At 47.5% G+C, this 22,989-nt stretch overlaps 1 protein-coding gene across 1 annotated transcript in view; it reads right to left on the bottom strand.

Annotated features, from left to right (window-relative positions):
• The window catches only part of LOC148502539 (cell surface glycoprotein MUC18-like), a 43,026-nt gene extending 24,334 nt beyond the window's left edge, over positions 1-18,692 (bottom strand). Inside the window, exons 1-2 of the mRNA XM_088449749.1 lie at positions 18,563-18,692; positions 6,882-7,006 (exon numbers count right to left, since the gene is read on the bottom strand). Of these exons, the coding sequence (XP_088305875.1) occupies positions 6,882-7,006; positions 18,563-18,617 (180 nt within the window). The 5' untranslated portion in view covers positions 18,618-18,692. The remainder of the gene's footprint in view (positions 1-6,881; positions 7,007-18,562) is intronic.
• Between the last annotated feature and the right edge of the window lie 4,297 nt (positions 18,693-22,989).

Below are 22,989 nucleotides of genomic sequence, written 5' to 3'. Positions count from 1 at the left end.
TAGCATATGCGATACGGTGAGTTGTTTGTTCTGAATTACAAATGCATATGTTGCACATAAATTGTTTACAACATGGGCGCAAGTGGGATGTAAGTTGTAAGGATTTGTGACATGTGTCTGGTGGAAATGGGATTGTCAAATTCCGATAGTCATGGGCCGACAGGTGAAGATCCCGACAACCGGTGGTAAGTAAGCTAAAAAAGTGTTTGCAAAAGGAGTTACGAGGGTGTATTTGCGATCGCAGCTGCTTCCCAATCGCAGCACCACAGGCTAGGAGGCCATTTTCACAGAGAAAGTTAACCCGTAATCGGGGCAGTCCAGGACTTATTCAAGGAGTCAATGTGCGTCCGATTTTGAGTCAATGGCGGCGTGTTCTCAACCCAACGCAGATAGAAAAAGCGGGATTATTTGCGCAGTCCATCGCACACTATATCAGGCAAGGAGTCAGCAGGCATTGGCACATTTGCGTAACATATATTGCGAGCCCGATCGCAGCTGCAAATGCAATAGTGTACAGCTCTGAATTTGGCCCGAGGTGCGCAGCCGCAACTTTACGCTTAATTGAATCTCCCGCTTATATCCGTGTGCAGGACCAGTTTCCTCACCATGATAACAGAGCACCACGGACCCAACCGAAATGAGAAGTGATTAAAACTGATCCTTGGAATTTGTGCCATCTGGTGCGAATACGAATAAAGTGGAAGGACCATGAATGACGTTCAACAAACAGGTTCAATAAAGACCTGAAAAGTAATTGTTTCTGTGTTATATGTTTACCCACATTCTCTTAACCCGTTACCAGCAGATGATGATGAAATCTCAATTTAGCTAAAATCAATACAGAGATACAGATAATTCTAAGAGCTCACAAACGTTCGCCACGATAATCCTTTCCCTTTAGAAGAAAATAAACCCCACTTGTAAATCATGTACATTGTTCCTCTAAGTACTCTTATTTAACACCGACACTGGCATTTTTCTCCTGTAAGCAGCTCCTTAGCCATCCATCACGCCGAGCGCGCCATAAGCAAACATGGTGTGACGTTCTCAAGCAGACTCTGAGCAGAAAGACGACAGGGCCGCCGAGCGAGACCGAAGCCGTCGTATAATTGTATTTGCTTTTCATTTTACAAGTTAAAGTTTGTGTTCGCTCTTTGTTTAGTGTAAAACAAACTCTGATAATAAAATCATTTTTACTTTCAGACAGATTTTGGGAGACAAGAGACGAAGCAGGCGGGCGGCTGGCTGTGGCGACGTTGGCGCTCAGATATCGGAGGACGGAAATAATACATTTATGGAGTTGTTCAGTGGTTAAATGCACAAGGTCGCTCAAAGACTGTCTGGGCCACAGCTCAGATCTTAGTGGACCCGTCTTGTGATTTTGGCGGGGGGGAAACAATGGACCTCGTTCAGAGTCGGTCGCGAGCGCTGCTGCGCTCATAACCGACTCGATGGTTCGGCCTGCGCACGCGCAGCGGCCGCACTGCGCGTGCGCAAGCCCCGGAGCGACAGAGAAACTCTGTCGCTCCGGAGCTCGTTACCAAGGGGGCGGCAGTCGATGTTGATCGACAGCTGCCCCCTTTTGGTAGGCGGGCCTGGGGGTGGTTTCCAAAACGGAGGCGTTCCTTTACGAACGCCTACCGTTTTGTGGGCGGCTGCACTGACATCATCAGTGATGTCAGTGGGGAGCTTCCTGCTCCATCAGAGCAGAAAGCTCCCTGGGGCTTACGAGTGCCCAGTCCCTACCCTAGGGTCTGGTCGTAAGCCCCGATGGTCGCAATGGTGATCACCATCGCGACCATCAACCTGGTCGGTCGTTAAGCTGCGGGTGGTAACCCACAGCTTAACGATCGACAAGGAGGCGGCCGTTCAGGATGCAAGCGGCCGCCCTGATTCTGTGCGACCGCTTGCAACTAACAACCACCTCTGAATGAGGTCCAACGTCTCTGCGTCCTATCAAAGTGTTCCAGCCCAATAGGACAGGAAAACCATTTGCAACACATGAATAACTATAGTGTGTTAAGGTGCGTACACACTGGGCGATCAGGAAACACTGTACGATCATGACATTGTAATCGCACAGTCATTCCTGATCCCCTGTAGTGCCTGCACTGAATGATCAGTCGTTCAGTGCAGGCTCTCTCCCTCATCCCTGAACATGGTCAATCTGTCGTTATCGACAGATGGTCCTGCATGCTCAGGTGATGGACAATGTCGGAAACGACCAGCGGGAGCGCACATCGCTTGTCGTTTCCATCATTGTAGTGCACGATTACTGAGCGATTGCCCGATTACGATGTCGTAATCGGGCAATCGCTCAGTAATATCACCCAGTGTGTACGCACCATTAGATATCTTACAGATCGGACATAGGCAATGCGTGCTTCGCAAGCCATTATGGAACTATAAGTCCCAGCAGGGCCTAGCTGTGGTGCCTAGGCTACTATTGGTGAGTGCGTGGGGGGAGGGGGGGCGCATATTGATGCATTGTTTCATCATCAGGACCCTAATCTACCACTCATGTCACCATGCAGCAGACGGTGCCGTAGTGATAACTCACGCCATTGGACAGCATGCTGAGGGGTAAGCCATGATGATGTGAAATGTGTCATAGAGGCCCCGCCCATTTCACAAGAACGATAAACCAGGATCCAGGAGTTTGCACTAAGTTGGACTCCTCGATATTCTGGACTTTGTAACCTACCAAAGAATACATATGTTTAATCATACATTTACACTGACAGACAATGGGGCCTATTCATCAACACTAAAATAACAGTTTTAAAGGACATTTTCCTTAATTACCGTTATTTTAGTATTCATTAACACAGGAGATATCACTGATATCTCCTGGTTAAGTCCCCCTGCGTTAATTTCCAAACTCCCCATACATTAGTACATTGGTATGGGGATATGCAAATTATGGTATTCATCAAATTCCGAAAATGATGTATTTTCAGAATTTGAATGTGTTAACATACTCCACTCTCAGGTGGCGAATAGCAGGTTACACTTACCTACTTTCAGCTGGGCAGGTCCCCCTCTGGCTCCCTCCGTTGCTCCCTGGTCCCTCCTCCGGCTGCTGCTCCGACTGTGTTCTCCCGGCAGAACACAGTAAAGTTTAAAAAAATAAAAATAAAAAAAATATATTTTTTTACTTTACTGTTTTCTCCTCTTCAGACAGGAGGTCGGGGTCCGTGGCTGCAGCTGCTAGGTAGGTGGGGGGGAGGGTTTAGGGGGACACAGAATTACCGCAGCTGTAGGCAGTGCTGCGCATGCGCCGATTTTGTGAATGTAACGGTACATGCGCAGCACTGATTCCAGCTGCGGTAAGTTAGAGCAGGCAGGGAAAACTATCTGTTTCCTGAAAAGCTGTCATCACAAAAATGACAGCTTTTCGGAATAGATAGTGATGGAGAGGAGGAATGATGAATAGATAGTTATGGGGAGGAGGAATGATGAATAGATAGTTATGGGGAGGAGGAATGATGAATAGATAGTTATGGGGAGGAGGAATGATGAATAGATAGTTATGGAGAGGAGGAATGATGAATAGATAGTTATGGAGAGGAGGAATGATGAATAGATAGTTATGGAGAGGAGGAATGATGAATAGATAGTTATAGGGAGGAGGAATGATGAATAGATAGTTATGGAGAGGAGGAATGATGAATAGATAGTTATGGAAAGTAGGAATGATGAATAGATAGTTATGGAAAGTAGGAATGATAAATAGATAGTTATGGAGAGGGGGAATGATGAATAGATAGTTATGGAGAGGAGGAATGATGAATAGATAGTTATGGAGAGGAGGAATGATGAATAGATAGTTATGGAGAGGAGGAATGATGAATAGATAGTTATAGGGAGGAGGAATGATGAATAGATAGTTATGGGGAGGAGGAATGATGAATAGATAGTTATGGAGAGGAGGAATGATGAATAGATAGTTATAGGGAGGAGGAATGATGAATAGATAGTTATGGGGAGGAGGAATGATGAATAGATAGTTATGGAGAGGAGGAATGATGAATAGATAGTTATGGGGAGGAGGAATGATGAATAGATAGTTATGGGGAGGAGGAATGATGAATAGATAGTTATGGAGAGGAGGAATGATGAATAGATAGTTATAGGGAGGAGGAATGATGAATAGATAGTTATGGAGAGGGGGAATGATGAATAGATAGTTATGGGGAGGAGGAATGATGAATAGATAGTTATGGAGAGGAGGAATGATGAATAGATAGTTATGGAGAGGAGGAATGATGAATAGATAGTTATAGAGAGGGGGAATGATGAATAGATAGTTATGGAGAGGAGGAATGATGAATAGATAGTTATGGAGAGGAGGAATGATGAATAGTTATGGAGAGGAGGAATGATGAATAGATAGTTATGGGGAGGAGGAATGATGAATAGATAGTTATGGGGAGGAGGAATGATGAATAGATAGTTATGGAGAGGAGGAATGATGAATAGATAGTTATGGAGAGGAGGAATGATGAATAGTTATGGAGAGGAGGAATGATGAATTCCTGCGGTAATTAGGTAGAACTCCATGCGAGCTCTAAACCTAATTACCTCCATCGATTTTTTTTTTACTTATGATGAATAGGCCCCAATATGTTTATATTTCTGATTTTTTTTGTAATTATTTTAAAATATTTTGCCATTACTCGAAGCAACATAGTAAGAAAAACATGTGATTATAACATATTTGTGATTAGGGTTTTTTTCATGCAAGAGGTTTTTTTGAGTTCGATGCCCAAAACATTCCAGATCTCATTTAAAGGTTACTCCTGTATTTCCTTACACTGTCCCTGCCACCCCCCTCCTCATTAATCTGTTCATTAAAACCAATACAATTTGCAACGCCTCCACTCACTGAGAGCCCAGCTTTGAAATGCCCACCCACACAATATTATTATAATGCAGCTAAATAGATGATTGTCAAGTACTGTATTATAAATTTATCATCACATTGGCATATGTATAATGGGTACAGGGCAAACTTGCTTACTTTTGAAAAAGAATTTCAGGAAGATTGTGAAAGCAGCACCTATGAGCGCGGCGGTAAAGTGGGCGTGTGCGGCTACATCTGAGGGGTGTGTCATGCACACAACCCCCCTCCCCCTCTCTTAAAACAGCTCTGATTTATCATGCAGATATATATAACAAAAAGAAAATAAGAATATTTACTGTAAACACCATTTATACGTCTATAGCAATTACCTGTGCTGCTGTTCCCAACAAAGGAAACACAACAATGTCTGTGTTTGCAGGGTCTGTACATAGCCCAATTAAAAAAAAATATATATATATATATTTATTTATTTTAGTAGAGCACAAAACATTATAATACCTCACCAACGACTCATGATTTCTAATGAGGTTCCAGGTTTAGCATGTGATGCAGCCTCAAGCTTATCTGTTCTTGTGCCATCGCACTGTCAGAAGTTATTTGATATTGTGCACACAAACCACAATACATGGCGTTCCCTTGGACAAACAGTGACATAACACTGATCCCAGGCTAGTTTACAGCCTGGGTAGGGTAGAATTGTTACCAAGTTAATGTTTCACTTTCAATTACCAGCTATAAACATTTGGCAGTAAAACTCACAACACAAAAACAGCATAGAAAAGCATAGAAAAAAAAACCACAAAGATGTTACAAAGTGCTCTTAAAAACATTCTGATAATCTTACTGGCAACTAGATTAAAGCATCTATCCCACATAGGTAGATTTTTATTTATTTTTAAATAGCACGGTATATACACTCTTACAAAATAAACTATCTATTTTATCTCTTTTTCAATACTTCACTGGATGGCAGTTAAAGATGGCTGCCACAGCATCACAGCTGTTGTTTTTATTTCAAGCACGGAGGATGGTATATACTAAATATGGTTTTATGTTATGTTTTCTATGCAGGCTATGGGCAAACAAGGGCTAGCTTCTGCCACCTCTTTGTTTGTCCTACAGCCCTTAGTGAGGGATGCAGTCAGGAAGCAGACGGTCAAAATGCCAACCGCCGTGTTCCCGACTGTCAAAGCCCGGCAGGGTACTAATGACATGTATAATGACAGGCGTCGGGATTTCGACACCTGTCATTATACCTATGCTGGGAGCCCGATGCACAGCACACCGAATAAAGGCAAATCGGGGGGGCTTAAGTTAGGGGCTCCCAGGGGGGACTTAGGGTTAGGCACCCACCCTCCGGAGGGTTAGACACGCCCTGGGGAGAGGTTAGGGATAGGCATCCCCCTCGGGAGACTTAGGTTTAGGCTGCGGGGATGGGGGTTAGGTTTAGGCACCTCTCAGGGAGGGTTGGGGGGGGGGGGGGGTAGGGTTAGTTATACGGACCTAAACCTCCTGTTGGGATTTTCACTGCTGCCGGTCTGACGGCTTCGGGATTTGAACCGCCGACCATAGGTCACTCATACTGATTCCCCCAGTGACACTTTACCTCTCCATAGAGAGCAGTAACTAGACTTTTTGGTGCCCTATGCCAGAGAGAGCATTGGCGAGAAGGCACATGTCGCACTACCCTAGTTACGGCCCTGTCTCTATATTCATATCAAACATATCCCCTGCAACTATGACAAGACCCCAGGACATTGCTATTGTGTAAGTATTACTGTGCCGCAATAAGACTGACATCAGAGCACTGGTGAAACATAACAGGATTATGAGGAAGAGAAGAAAATAAATGGCACCTCTCCTGCATGGTGAATTCTGAAAGCAGTCTAATTAGGACTATAATAGAAAGTCTATTAATGTACACATAAGAGAAAGTGAAATGAACAAATATAGTTCCTTTAATAGGTAATTATGGACTACATAGGCCTCGGCTCATTCAGACAAACATACTTACTGTGCTGTATTTTTGGAAGGTATAATTCCCCATGTCGGAGTCACTGTCTGACAGACATTCCAGGACAACATCTTCTCCCTCTTGTACTGGAAACTGTGGCCCAGTTATAGTCAGCCTGGCTCTGGCTAAAAGAGAGACATACACAAGCTTGTTACCCTCTCGAGACTTTGTCCAAAAATGATACATATAAAAACTAATTATGTAATGTGTTATGCAGCGTCACAGCCTGCCCAGCGCCCTGCAGGAGCATTGTATATTTTAACATTACAGCTACAGCCATATCATCCAATATTAGACTCCCTGTGGTCACTGAGGGCCTGTGTTACCTGCTTTTTTTTTTTTTTCAAACAGAGGATAACAGGTTCCCAAATCAGTATCTTGCCCCAGGGCCCCATAGGGTCTCTTAATCAGGATCTGACTTCAGCTGGAGAAATGCCGATCTTGTGATAGGATGATGGTCATTGTAGTAGAGCTTCTGCTGCCTCAGTGTTGATGACCATACCTCAGTAATGCAGACAAGGGCACCTACTACAAATGTGTCCTCGTACACCTAGCCTGGCGTGAGTGAGCCGCCTGGTCTGCTTGCGGCAAGCATCTTTTTTTCATCCGAAAATGCGTCTTAATCGCAATGTGATGTGACTAAGACGCACCAGGAGACCGCACTGATTAATTTTATATGTGACACTTGTATATCCTGTGCGCCACATACAATGCACAACGGAACTTGACATGGAAAAAAGCTACGGCATCATAGCACTTCGTATACAGATTCAGACACAGGTGTCGCCCATCAAATTAATCAGTGCAGGGTCCTGGTGTGTCTTAGTGGTATCACATTGCAACTAAAGGCCCCCATACATCAGCAATTGATTGCAGCAATCGTGCAATTTGCAATCGATTGTGTATAAAAATCTTTCCCTTTTTCAATCGATTGCAGAGATGCCACAATTGATTGAAAAAAAGGGAAAGATTTTTATACACAATCGATTGCAAATTGCACAATTGCTGATGTATGGGGGCCTTTAGATGCATTTTCGGCGAAGAAGACGCTAGCAGAGTCACACGGGACCTGGCGCAAATGCAGCGATACTGTATGAAGACACATCTGTACCTACACACAGCGGGGGACAGAAATGTTGTGAGTCTGAACCGATATTTATGCCGTGTCTCAGTACTATCGATAGTTCCCTGTGAACCGATGTGTTCTAATGTAACAGATACAGAGGACACGGACCTGACACAGCAATGAGACTAACTGTACTTTTCTTTGCAATAAATCTACAGTGTTAGATGGACTGGCAAGCTCCTCATCCCCCAGCTAATAACTCCTGCCTGGTGGACTCCAGCAATATTTGCCAGCCCCGATGAAAGTGCTGGTAGTGGCTCTAGTCACAGTCCGCTGGTTCAGACAATATCCATCACAGTGTGATCTTCACATGGTCACGGTGACTTACATGCCAGGTAATTGTATCATCACCGGAGGGGGGCTCAGTCCCTGCAGGATCTGAAACACCTTTGTAGATCAAGCGACGAGTCTTCAGAGTTGAAATTAAACCGAACAGAACAAATCTTCTGACTTTTCTTTTGTAAGAAAATAAAAAAGGATTATCTCATAGGTCTTAATGGAAAATTAGACTGAAATGCAGTTTTCTCTTATGTGAAATGGCGCTGGCGAGCACGTCTCTGCATTCTGACAGGGCTTAAAGGTGCAATATTACCCCAATTATGTATGATTTTTTTTTTTTCGTTGTTAATTAAAAGGGGTACCGTATATAGCTGTTTTCTGTAGACAAAAGATTTTGCACACACAATTTTATTGTTTTATTTATTTAGCAATGTCCCCACGGGGTGACGCCATCCTGCGTTCCTGGAAACGGGGACGTGTCGTTCCAGTTTCCTGGAAGTGCAGAGGTCAGGGTGTGCGATGGAGGCCGTCCAGCCTGAGTAAGCTTCCTCAGATTGATGCTGGATGGATGTGTCTTTGGACGCAGCACTCGGATTGCCTCCTGCTGCTTTAGCATTTACACATTGCTGCTGTGTCAAAGGACACAGCAGTGATATGTTCTTAAAGTAGCAATGCAGAAGATATCACTGATCTACCGCTCGACTGCAGAAACGTAATTTGGGGATTAGTGGCAGATTTTACCTCAGTAAAATCCGATACCTGCAGGGACTGCCTAGCAGGGCAGTGACTTCCTATTGCTAGCTCTCCCTGCTAATCACAGTCAGTTAGGCAGTCTTAGTGGGAGGTGTTTTCTCCCCCTGGGACTAGGGTGGCCAATCCTGGGATCAGGATTGGCAGGATCTCTGGATTTTGGCCTAAAATCATTGGGATTTGAATTCCGGGACTGGAGCTTTAAATCCCAGGATTTCGGGATTAGTCAGCGCATGGCGCTTTTTGATTTTTTTAAATGCCAGGCAGTGCTGAGCAGCTACAGCTGACTGCTCAGATGCTGCCCCCCGGCTGTGCGCAGCGTGATGTCAGAGGTCACCAGGGGGTCTGTGCGCAGTCTCTGTCCGGGGGTCCCCTCCTCTCTCTTCGGTGGCCGGCAGCACACTGAGCGCATCGCCGCAGCTGTAGATTCTGGGCACTAGTCTGTGCCCAGAGTCTACAGCGCATGCGCAGGTCATGCACAGTGCCATTTTCCCGGGGGATTGCATTATAAATACACCCCTGGAGGTCACTCTGTGCAGCCTGATGCCAGCCGTGCCCAAACGCACCACGCTTGAGCCTAAGCAGAGGAGGACTGTCTGCTGCTTGGCGGGGCGGCCATGGGTATCATCACAGAGGGAGCCAGACCACGAAGTGCGGAGAGAGGAGCATACAAGCGGAGGATGGTACTTGGGGGTTGAGGATGGTGGCGAAAGAGATATAAGGAGTGGGGGGGAGGTATTTAAGGACTGAGGGACCGGATAGGCCTCCCCACCTGGGACTGCAATTAGCAGAGAGAGCGCTTCCTATGGGAAGTCACTGCCCTGCTGTGACAGCAGCCCAATCTGACTTCTAGGGGCTGCAGTCCATATACTCCCTAGAACCCTGGTTGTTGATTTGTATATTCGTGTGCATGTGCGGGAATGCGATACCGAGCGTGCACACATTTTAAACCAGCAGACCCCCCCCGGTAACAGAAGCCACTGATGGGGATGACTATTCCTCAAGCCAGGCTTGCCTACACTCCCGAATTTCGGGTGCCGCTCCCAGCCCCCCGGAAAGGCAGGCAAACCTCCTGGCATCCACCTACCCTCCTCCTGACCTCCCCCCAGAATAAACTAGAAATCCCCACAGCTGGGGTGGGCGGTGACGCGATTTGCGCTGAATCGTGTCATCGTGGCCCCACCCCCTGGTTCACAATGCCGAAAATATCGCGGCTCCGCCCCCAATTTGTCATCACTGTCAGGACACGCCCCCCACTGTTAGCCGACAATCAGCTCCCTCCCGGAAGGAGGGAGACGATTGTCGGCAAGTATGCGGCTCAAGCACCAAATCTGAAAGTTTTCCTCAGATGGCGTTAGCTCACTGAGCCCCATTCCTTCCTATAAGGAAGGAGATCCGGAATGGGGATGGGACCTTTTCAGAGTTGTCTCAGCACCTGCGCACCGGCTGGCCGATAACGCAAATTGTGCTGAATTGCGTCATCGTGGCCCCGCCCCCGCTTCACAATGCCACCAATCTCGGCCATGATGACCGTCCTGCTCATTTTTTCACGACACCCTACATTGAGCCGAGCTGGCTGCCATCTCCCTTTTTTTTCGGATTTGCCTGTCACGTGCAGCAGCCTACCCCTACATCCTCCTCACGGATGTTGCCTTTTTCTGTGTTTATTTTGTATGCACAGTGCTGCGATGTTCACATATTTTGCATACTTCTGTAACATACCTTAAAAATTAAATCACAAACAGCCTTTTATTAGCTAAAATAGAACAGACTGCAGGGGGCATATTTACTAAGAATCGAGTCTGATCAATTTTGTTTTTTACTCGATTTCCATTGCCGAAATTAGGGTGATTTGATGCTTCTGAAACTCTCAAATTACTAAGAAGTGTGTTTAGCTGAGATAGAGTTGGCCGATGGTGAAGCAGATCGAGATTTCTCACCCGATTTGCAAGTGTCTTCTCTCAGCCAAACTCTCCCCCGAACAAGGCTGCTTGTATGTTATACCTGTCAAAAAAGGGTTAAATGTAAAAAAAAAAAAAATGACGTAGGGTCCCCACCCAAAAAACATAACTAGCCCGGGCTGCTCAGCCAATCCTGGTTCCTAAAAATATGATGGAAAAAACTAGTAGGTTTACCTCGTATTTTAGGAAAGCACTGGGCTGCTGAGCCGGTCCTGGTTTTAAAAATAGGGGGAAAAAAAATTGTGTAGGGGTCCCCCTATTTTTTTTAAAACCAGTACTGGACTCAACTCAGGTCGGAGTGTAATGCCACAGCCAGGGGATCCTTTCACCGGGTCTACCCAACCAAAGCATTATCACCCCAAGCCAGGCATCTCAGGGGAGGTGGGGACCCCCCTCCCAATAAAGGGGTCCCCCCTCTCCCGAGCACACCAGGCTTAGGCTGAAGCTCGGGGCTCTTCCCCGCACCCCAGGTAAGTGGGTACAGGGGTAATAGTAGTGAAAATAGATAGAAATTATTGTTTTTTACGATATGCAGTCGGGATGCCGACGGTCTAAATGCCGACCATTGGCATCCCGACTGTTTAATCCCGGCAAGGGTCTAATGACAGGTGTCGAAATCCCGATGCCCGACATCCCGATCGAAGGTAAACCGGGTGCCGGGTGCAGACAGTCGCGAGGAGGGAGGGTTAGGTTAGGGGCTCCCGGGGGGGAGTTAGGGTTAGGCACTACCTCGGGAGACTTAGGTTTAGGCTGTTAGGCTGTGGGGAAGGGGGGGGGGTTAGGTTTAGGCACTTACAGGCGTGGTTAGGGTTAGGCACCCCTAAGGGAGGGTTAGGAGGGTGTAGGTTAGTTAGTACTTACCTTAGCTGCTGTCGGGATCTTCACTGGTGACGTTCTTCCGGCGTCGGAAAATGCGTCCGGCGGAATTTCATACCAATCCCGTTTTTTACAATGGAACTACAGGTGCCAGCATGCCTGCCCTTTGGCACTTGTGGAACTACAAGTGCCAGGAGGCGGCTGGCATCCATATCCCCTCTGTAAAAAAAAAATTGTTAAAAAACCACAAGAGACACACCGTAGTAAGTACAATTTTATTACATACACCTACCTACCACACTCACACATACTTACCCAGGGCCGGCTCTAGGGGTGTTCGACTAGTGCGGTCGAACAGGGGCACCACCCATAGGGGATGCACCCCTCCCTAACATCCCAATTTCAGCGAAGAGGCCCGCGTGTGGTCAAATCGGGAGGTTTGGGACCCCCACCGCTGCAGCTGTGCTGGACCCCAGAGTCTGAATGGATGCCTGTGTGCATGCGTGCGGCATTCATTCAGTGACAGAAGAAGGCTGGGGGAAGCACAGCTAGTGAGGCTGCTCCCAGCCTGACGTTATTTGGAGGCGTGCCATGTGGGCACGCCTCCAAATAACGTCACATAAGGGGCGTGGCCTATGGTAATTATGACACGCCTCCATTCTGCCACACACGATGTACAGAGCCGGCAGGGTGCTCAGACCCCTGGAGACGGCCCGGTACTTACCTGCTGCCAGATGTTCTGTCCACATCTCCAAGTAGTAATCCAATGGGTGTACCTGTACCTGTAAAAATAATTCTATACTCACCATAGCATCCTCGGGTCTTGGCAAAAAAAAAAAAACAGTGTACCCGTACCATGTCAGACAAGTATAGGTGTATGTGTTATCACATACACCTATACTACACGGAATACCAGATGACACGACTCTTCTGGAATTCACATGCCCCGCCAGCCAATTAGTGGCCGCTCTACATGTAGCGGCCACTGATTGGCTGTGACCCACGTGCCTATCACTCTACAGCATGTGGGTCTCAGCCTAAGCCTGGGGGGCTCGGGAGAGGGGGGACCCCTTTATTGGGGGATCCCTACCTCCCCTGAGATCCCTGGCTTGGGCTGACCGGCTTGAAGTAATAATGCTTTGGCTGGGGAGACCCCTGGCTGTGACATTACACCCCAGTCGGATTTGAGTCTGGTACTGGTTTTAAAAATAGGGGGACCCCTACACATTTTTTCCCCCTATTTTTAAAAAACATGACAGGCTCAGAAGCCCAGTGCTGGTTCCTAAAAATACGGGGTAAACCTACCTGTTTTTTCCCACGTATTTTTAAGAACCAGGACTGGCTGAGCAGTCTGGGGCTGGTTATGCTTTTTTGAGGGGGACCCTACGTAATTTTTTTTAAAACATTTAACTCTTTTTTTGGCTATTTACATGCTGAAACATACATGGCTCACACTGATCTGTGTATGTTTCTGCAGAACTCGCAGCTTACAGGCAGGTGAATTGATTTCATGAATTTGGAAACGAGTTTTGTGCGTTCTCATGGTAAATTCTCGAATTCTATCTTCACTAGTGAAAAATTACTCGAGTTTGGCCAATGGTGATTCAGACCCGCTTGCAAGCGCTATGCGCTCGTGAGCGGGTCGATGTTAGGCCACAGCGCATGCCGGAGCAGGCTCCAACGTGCGCATGCGTGAGACCCGGCTAGCGACGGGTGCTCCGTCGCTCCGGGTCTCGCACCAAAAGGGGGCGGCTGTCGATTTTGATCTACAGCTCGCACCGTTTTGGAGGCGTGGCGTGGGGGTGGCTTCACAAACGGAGGTGTTCCCATGCGAATGCCTGCCGTTTGTGGGTGTCCCCATTGACATCACCAGTGATGTCAGTAGGAGAGCTTCCTGCTCTATTAGAGCCAGAAGCTCTCTGGGGCTTGCGGCCACGAGACCCTGCCACAAGGGTCTCGTCGCAAGTCCGATGGTCACGATGGTCTTGACCATCGCGACCATCATCCTGGCCGCTTGCAATAGCTGTGGGTGGTCACCCACAGCTATGCGAGCGGCCAGGAGGCCGCTCCAAAAAACAAACTCCCTGATTCAGAGCAAGCGTTCTTTCAGAGCGTCCGGCTCTGAATCAGGGCCAGAGTTTGCTAACTCTCCAGACTTTTCCTGCAGCAAAGGAGATTTCTCTCCCAAGTTTGCGAGTGGAACAAAATGCCCAAACTCTCCAGAGAATGCTCACTCGACTAAACTAGAATCTTAGTAAATTTACCCCCAGCTGTTATTGCGCTGCAAGTCTCGGCATCGGGACCTGAAAGTAGTAGGTACCTGTCTGGGCCTGCAGCTAAACACAGATGGCCTAACTACCATTATACGGGATAAAAGGAGATGAGCTCAGGTGTATTTATATAAAGTAAATTGCAGCTCGCCATTCGCCACGGGACCCGTACACACGTGATCAGAAAGCAAACAAGGCAAAACATCAGCCACTTAAATATACAGGAAAATACATCAGACTTATACAAACACACGGTCACATACACGGAAACATGACACAGCTACGCTTAGAGTATAATTAAACTGAGATAGACTAGAAAAGAGATATCAGTACTATACACAATATATGTTTATTGTAGTTAAATAACTGATGTCTGCTTGAGCATAGTCTCATTTCACAATCCTGTGTGACATTGTAAAAAGTCAGGGGGTAAATCAGTGACTCAGAGACTGAATGTAGTTTCCAGAAAGACTGTTCTCACACACAGGAGTGAATTACTAGCAGAGAGTCCCGAGAAGTGAAACATCCCGTAACTCTCAGGCTAAGGAAATCCCCCAGACTCTGAACTGTCCACCTTTTTCATATGACCGAGGATCCTTCATTCCCGGCGCCGGCGTCATCTGGTTTGTAGCTTAAGGTGCCTACATACAGTACGATGTGTAGGCACCGATGCAACAGACAATCCCTGGTTCGACATATCGGACACACGGGGCGATCTGGTGCCCACCCACCCGATATGCCCCCCCTCCTACGCATTGCGCTGCATGGGATCGTCAGTCGCTTCGCCTGATATTTTGAACATGCAGAAAGATCAGGCAAAGCGACTGACGACCCCACGGGAGCACGCAATGCACGATAACGGAACTATATTGCCGTTTGGTTGCTTCGTTGCTTGGGATAGTTAACAATATCGTTCCGTGTGTAGGGGCCTTTACAGGCAGATCCACACAGGAGACTGTTCTACCCGGATGGAATGCTCAAGTATCAAACATTCTACAGATAAATAGTGGAGAAGTTACCCTTAGCAACCAAACAGCTTCTATGCGTAGACTAACATGGTCTATGAAATTACAGGAGCTGATTGGTTGCTATGGGCAATTTCTCCACTTTTTCACATCAAAAGGATTGATAAGTCTCCCCCAATGTGTGTCTTCTCAGATTTCCAGCCATTGCTGTATGGGAAACTCATTCGTTTTTCACCAGCAACTTTATGGGATGTGAGTTAAAGCAAGTGAGATATCGCTGGCTGAATATCCCGCAATGTATTAACCATCGAAACTTTGCAGTTAACTGAATCGCCCCAGAAACTGATGACAAAGCCAGGAGCTATAACTACTAGTGGCCAATCAGGGAGCTTGGATACAAGAAGCTATATTCACCAGTGGCCAATCAGAGAGCTTGGACACCAGACAATGGCCAACCGTTAGACAGTAATGCTGGGTACACACTGAACAGATATATCTATAGACCATGGTCGTTCATACATAAGGCCATCATCTTCCAGGCAGCCGCTGGTCCCGCTGGCCAGGGGGCAGGGCGGTGGAGTGTCCACCCCGCGGCTGCTGCATGTATACAGGTGGTCAGCAGACTGCCCATACACACTTGGCGATGGACAGATATGTCTGCAGATATATCTGTCCATCGTCTGTGCAGCACAGCCGAGGCGATATGTTTGTTATCCACATCGTTCACAGATATCGCTGGTACACACTGGCCGACGGGCACCAGATTTATTGGCCGATCAATTGATCGGCCAATATATTGGCCAGTGTGTACCCAGCTTTAGAGGCCCAAGAATAGAAGTAGTTAAATGAAGTGAGAGCATTGTGTTCCGCACAAAATGCGGAAAAGGGGCATTTAAATGAGACAAAGGAGTGGAGAGGGAACATGTATAGTGTTGTGGGACTTCTTTATTTTTTTGCACAAGCTGTGAGCTGGACTATGATGTTACAATTACACTGTTGTATAATGACTCCCTGACTCCAACCTCTCTCCCCTCATTGCTGCTGCCAAGCTCATCTTCCTCTCCAAACGCACTACATCTGCCTCCCATCCTACAAGCCCTCCACTGGCTCCCCTTCCCCATCAGAACCCAATCCTCCCCTATTTACATGTCTGACCTTACCTCATGTCACTCCTGCCTACCCACTTCACTCCACAAATGCTTGCCACCTCTCTTCCCAACCAATTACTTCCTCCCACTCTCGTCTTCAAGATTTTGCCTGTGCTGATCCCTACCTCTGGAACTCTCTCCCTCTCCAAATCTCCACAAAACTTCAAACGGGCTCTCAAGACCCACTATTTAATCATAGCCTTCCAGTTCTCATCTTAACCAGCTGCTCCATGCTTCTTCCTCACGGTCTCCCCCATCTGTGTCACCCCTGTCTGTCTGTCCTTCCCCTTTAGAATGTAAGCTCTCACGAGCACGGCCCTCTTCCCTCATGTGCTTTTCTTTTCCTCACCATATTCTCCCCACTGCCTAAAACGGGACCCAACCTTGGGTTCTGCCACCCTGCTGCTTATTTGGGTAATTTAACTACTGATGCTTATAAACCTTTTCCATGATCTGCAATGCTCCATACTGTAAGTCTCTTTTTCCTTGTTTCCATGTTCAGACTGTCTCTGGGTTTATTGTATGCTGCAAGGAGCTGCGGACCTCTTGTGGCGCCAAATAAAGGATAATAATAATAATAATAATAATGCACTTCCCTGCAGATGGCACTTTTAGCTGGCAGAGGTGTGTGCGGGTAGATTGTCAAGGAACAGATGCGCCGCTAATCAAGTGAAATTTCTCTGGGGGGTCCTCACTGTATGATCAGTGTCTCCACGTGAGGTCCTTATTTTATGACCAGTGTGCATGAGGTCCTTTCTGAGTGTCTCCACATGAGGTCCTTTCTGGGTGACCAGTGTCTCCACATGAGGTCCTTTCTGGGTGACCAGTGTCTCCACATGAGGTCCTTTCTGGGTGACCAGTGTCTCCACATGAGGTCTTTTCTGGGTGACCAGGGTCTCCAGATGAGGTTCTTACTGGGTGACCAGTGTCTCCACATGAGGTCCTTACTTGGTGACCAATGTCTCCACGTGAGGTCCTTATTTTATGACCAGTGTGCATGAGGTCCTTTCTGGGTGACCAGTGTCTCCACATGAGGTCCTTTCTGGGTGACCAGGGTCTCCTTATGAGGTCCTTACTGAGTGACCAGGGTCTCCGCATGAGGTCCTTACTGGGTGACCAGTGTCTCCACATGAGGTCCTTACTGGGTGACCAGTGTCTCCACATGAGGTCCTTTCTGGGTGAACAGTGTCTCCACATGAGGTCTTTTCTGGGTGACCAGGGTCTCCACATGAGGTTCTTACTGGGTGACCAGTGTCTCCGCATGAGGTCCTTACTGTATGACCATTGTCTCCACATGAGGTCACAATGCACTTTGCAACAGAAACCAGGATGGTGGTAACATTATTCAGCTCTTAGTAGCTGACATTATTTGTATGTATTTATATGGCCCCTGCAGCGCTGTACATTAGAAGTGATTAATCTTTGAATCCTGTATTTTTCATGCTTCTACCATCCTAATTATCTTAATTGAGGCACCTAATATTAAGATTAATACATATCCCATTATTAAGAGAATTTAAATGTCTATTAATAACATTACATCTTATAAAGTAGTTTGCGATTTGTGTAGATGACCATTTGTATAAGGGTGTCCGCTATTCCTCGCCCACAATCATCACTGTAATTTAATGTAATAATACAGAACTCACCTCGGTCCCAATTACCCATTTTTCCTACCACACGCTCTAAAGGTGCCCATACACGGTGCGATATAGGAGCCGATCCGACGGATTGGTACGATATCGCTGCTATATCGTACAGTGTGTGGGCATGATATCGGCCAGTGCGCGCTCCCGTGGGGTCGTACATCGAACCCCAAATCTTACTGCATGTTCACTTGATCTGGAAATGCGATGTACGATCTCATGCAGTGCTATGTGAGTGGGGGCCCCTAGGGGGTGCCGGCATATCGGGCAGTCGGCCACCCGATTGCTCCATGTGTGGGCACTGCCCGATATGTCGGCCATATCGAACTGTGTATGGGGTCCTTAACTCTCAATACTTATATGTACAGTAAACTCCTGATTAATCTCAGTTAACAGTAGAAACAGGAATAAGCTCCTATAAGTTTGGGCTATAAGTGAAAGCAAAGGTTTTAGTAAATGTCCTGCATTATACACAATAAACATTAACAAGTTCACAGCAAAATACTTGTAATTATATAGAACGTAAACTTGTAGCTACATAATATAAAGTAACAAACAAAGGAGGGGGGTGGGGGGAGTATTTAAATGCAACAGAAAAACATAGTAATAAACAAGCAGAGTAACAGCCTTATTACTTTATACAAAGACATTAAACTGCCCAGAACTCCAAGTTGCATAGACAGAGTTACAGTAAGTTGGATAGAGGAAACCTCAGCTTACCTCCAGATAGGGCGCAGATCACAGCAAGGAGAGGCAGACACACCAAGAACTTCATGTTGCTGTATCTCCTTCAGTCTTTGTTTTGTAACTCTGCAACTTCCTGCAGCACAAAGTAACCCACAATGTAACAATACAATGCACACACGTGACCACTAACAGGAGGAGACGGAAAAGTTTCCAGACTCCTGCTGACCAATAGCAGAACCGGCTGGTAGGCATCACTAGTAACCAGGCAGATGTTATTATCACACTGTACAGTATGTGTCGCATGTGGTGCTGGTCTGTTATCTATGAACAAAAACAAGTTAAGTAATGTTTACTGATTAGTGGTCCCAACACATTACAGTGCTCCCTACCTCACCCAACTCATTACCGTCCTCCCTACCTAATCCAATACATGATTACAGTGCTCCCTACCTCACCCAACACATTACAATCCTCCCTACCTCACCCAACACATTAGAGTGCTCCCTACCTCACCCAACACATTACAGTGCTCCCTACCTCACCCAACACATTACAGTGCTCCCTACCTCACCCAACATATTACATGGCTCCCTACCTCACCCAACACATTACAGTGCTCCCTACCTCATCCAATACATTACAGTGCCCCCTACCATATCTCACCCAACACATTACAGTGCTCCCTACCTCACCCAACACAATGCAGTGCTCCCTACCTCACCCAACACATTACAGCGCCCCTACCTCACCCAATACATTACAGCGCCCCCTACCTCACCCAACACATTACAGCACCCCCTACCTCAGCCAACACATTACAGTGCCCCCTACCTTACCCAACACATTACAGTCCTCCCTACCTCACCCAACAAAAAACAGTGCTCCCTACCTCACCCAACACATTACAGTGCCACCTACCTCACCCAACACATTACAGTTCTCCCTACTTCACCCAACACATAACAGCGCCCCCTACTGCACCCAACACAGTACAGCGCCCCCTACTGCACCCAACACATTACAGTCCTCCCTACTTCACCCAACCAGGGGCAGAACTATGGGAGACAATGGAGGCGCATGCCGCCGGGCTCCAGCTCTGAAAGGGCACCTCCCCCATTGTCCTCAACATATTGACCCCACTTAGGGCTGTAACTATGTACCCATAGTGTACCGTCACAGCCGCCCAATACATGGCACCTCTTCCCGGCACCTGAGAAGCCACCATACACTAGTGGAGAGCTCCATGTCAGACCATCAGCTGTTGCTATCTATAGCCTGTCTGCATGCAAATTGCTGACTGGGGGTGGGGGGGCACCAAATTATAACTTGCCTCTGGGCGTCTGGGATGAATTTACACCACTGCACCCAACACAATACAGTGCTCCCTACCGCACCCAACACATTACAGTGCTCCCTACCTCACCCAACACATTACAGTCCTCACTACTTCACCCAACATATTACAGTCCTCCCTACCTCACCCAACACATTACAGTGCTCCCTACCACTCCCTACCTCAACCAACACATTACAGTGCTCCCTACCACTCCCTACCTCACCCAACACATTACAGCGCCCCCTACCTCACCCAATACATTACAGCGCCCCCTACCTCACCCAACACATTACAGCATCCCCTTCCTCACCCAACACATTACAGTGCCCCCTACCTCACCCAACACATTACAGCGCCCCCTACCTCACCCAACACATTAGTCCTCCCTACCTCATCCAACACAATACAGTGCTCCCTACCTCAACCAACACATTACAGTGCTCCCTACCACTCCCTACCTCACCCAACACATTACAGCGCACCCTACCTCACCCAATACATTACAGCGCCCCCTACCTCACCCAACACATTACAGCGCCCCCTACCCCACCCAACACATTACAGTCCTCCCTACCTCATCCAACACAATACAGTGCTCCCTACCTCACCCAACACATTACAGCGTTCCCTACCTCACCCAACACATTACAGCACCCCCTACCTCACCCAACACATTACAGTGCCCCCTACAATCACCCAACACATTACAGTCCTCCCTACCTCACCCAACACATTACAGTCCTCCCTACCTCAACCAACACATTACAGTGCTCCCTACCACTCCCTACCTCACCCAACACATTACAGTGCCCCCTACCTCACCCAACACATTACAGTGCTCCCTACCTCACCCAACACATTACAGCGCCCCCTACCTCACCCAACACATTACAGCCCTCCCTACCTCACCCAACACAATACAGTGCTCCCTACCTCACCCAACACATTACAGCGTTCCCTACCTCACCCAACACATTACAGCACCCCCTACCTCACCCAACACATTACAGTCCTCCCTACCTCATCCAACACAATACAGTGCTCCCTACCTCAACCAACACATTACAGTGCTCCCTACCAGTCTCTACCTCACCCAACACATTACAGTGCCCCCTACCTCACCTAACACATTACAGTGCCCCCTACCTCATCCAACACAATACAGTGCTCCCTACCTCACCCAACACATTACAGTCCTCCCTACCTCATCCAACACAATACAGTGCTCCCTACCTCAACCAACACATTACAGTGCTCCCTACCACTCCCTACCTCACCCAACACATTACAGTGCCCCCTACCTCACCCAACACATTACAGTCCTCCCTACCTCATCCAACACAATACAGTGCTCCCTACCTCAACCAACACATTACAGTGCTCCCTACCAGTCTCTACCTCACCCAACACATTACAGTGCCCCCTACCTCACCTAACACATTACAGTGCCCCCTACCTCACCCAACACATTACAGTCCTCCCTACCTCACCCAACACAATACAGTGCTCCCTACCTCACCCAACACATTACAGTGCTCCCTACCTCACCCAACAAATTACAGTGCTCCCTACCACTCCCAACACACACTACAGTGCCCCCTACCTCACCCAACACATTACAGTGCCCCCTACCTCACCCAACACATTACAGTCCTCCCTACCTCATCCAACACAATACAGTGCTCCCTACCTCAACCAACACATTACAGTGCTCCCTACCACTCCCTACCTCACCCAACACATTACAGTGCCCCCTACCTCACCCAACACATTACAGTCCTCCCTACCTCATCCAACACAATACAGTGCTCCCTACCTCAACCAACACATTACAGTGCTCCCTACCAGTCTCTACCTCACCCAACACATTACAGTGCCCCCTACCTCACCCAACACATTACAGTGCCCCCTACCTCACCCAACACATTACAGTCCTCCCTACCTCACCCAACACAATACAGTGCTCCCTACCTCACCCAACACATTACAGTGCTCCCTACCTCACCCAACAAATTACAGTGCTCCCTACCACTCCCAACACACACTACAGTGCCCCCTACCTCACCCAACACATTACAGTGCCCCCTACCTCACCCAACACATTACAGTGCTCTCTACCTCACCCAACACATTACAGTGCTCCCTACCTCACCCAACACATTACAGGGCCCCCTACCTCACCCAACACATTACAGTTCTCCTTACCTCCCCAACACATTACAGTGCTCCCTACCTCACCCAACACATTACAGTTCTTCCTACCTCACCCAACACATTACAGTCCTCCCTACCTCATGCAATACATTAGAGTGATCCCTACCGTATCTCACCCAACACACAGTCCTCCCTACCTCACCCAACACATTACAGTGCCCCCACCTCACCCAACACATTACAGTGCACCCTACCTTACCCAACACATTACAGTGCCTCTACCTCACCCAACACATTACAGTGCCTCTACCTCACCCAACGCATTACAGTACTCCGTACCTAACCCAACGCATTACAGTTCCCCTATCTCACCCAACGCATTAGAGTGCTCCTTACCTCACCCAACGCATTACAGTCCTCCCTACCTCGCTCAATGCATTACAGTGCACCCTACCTCACCTAACGCATTACAGTGCTCCCTACACACATTACAGTGCACCCTACCTCACCCAACACATTACAGTGCCCCCTACCTCAACCAACACATTACAGTCTTCCCTACCTCATCCAATACATGATTACAGTGCTCCCTACCCTACCTCACCCAACACACAGTCCTCCCTACCTCACCCAACACATTACCCAACACATTACAGTGCTCCCTACCTCACCCAACGCATTATAGTTCTTGCTAAATAAACCAAAACAAAAGACATCAGTCCTTCCTACCCTGCCCAACACATTTCAGTCCTTCCTCCCCAACCCAATACATTGCAGTTGTTAATTCATATTCCTTTAAATAAATTGCAATGATAGCTAGGACTTGTGTTGTCTAACAATACTCTGGCCAATCTTTGGGTAGTGTCTGATTTTAAACTATACTGCTGCAAGATTGCTCAGGATTTTACTCAGAGAAATGAATAGAGGGACTGATTCAGACCCGGTCTCAAGCGCTGAGCGCTCGCAACCG

Source organism: Taudactylus pleione, unplaced genomic scaffold (genome assembly GCF_031769625.1).
Source record: "Taudactylus pleione unplaced genomic scaffold, aTauple2 ptg000494l, whole genome shotgun sequence".
Classification (NCBI taxonomy): Eukaryota; Metazoa; Chordata; class Amphibia; order Anura; family Myobatrachidae; genus Taudactylus; species Taudactylus pleione.
Note: the sequence above shows the minus strand (reverse complement) of the source record. Positions and strands in the feature narration are given on the sequence as shown.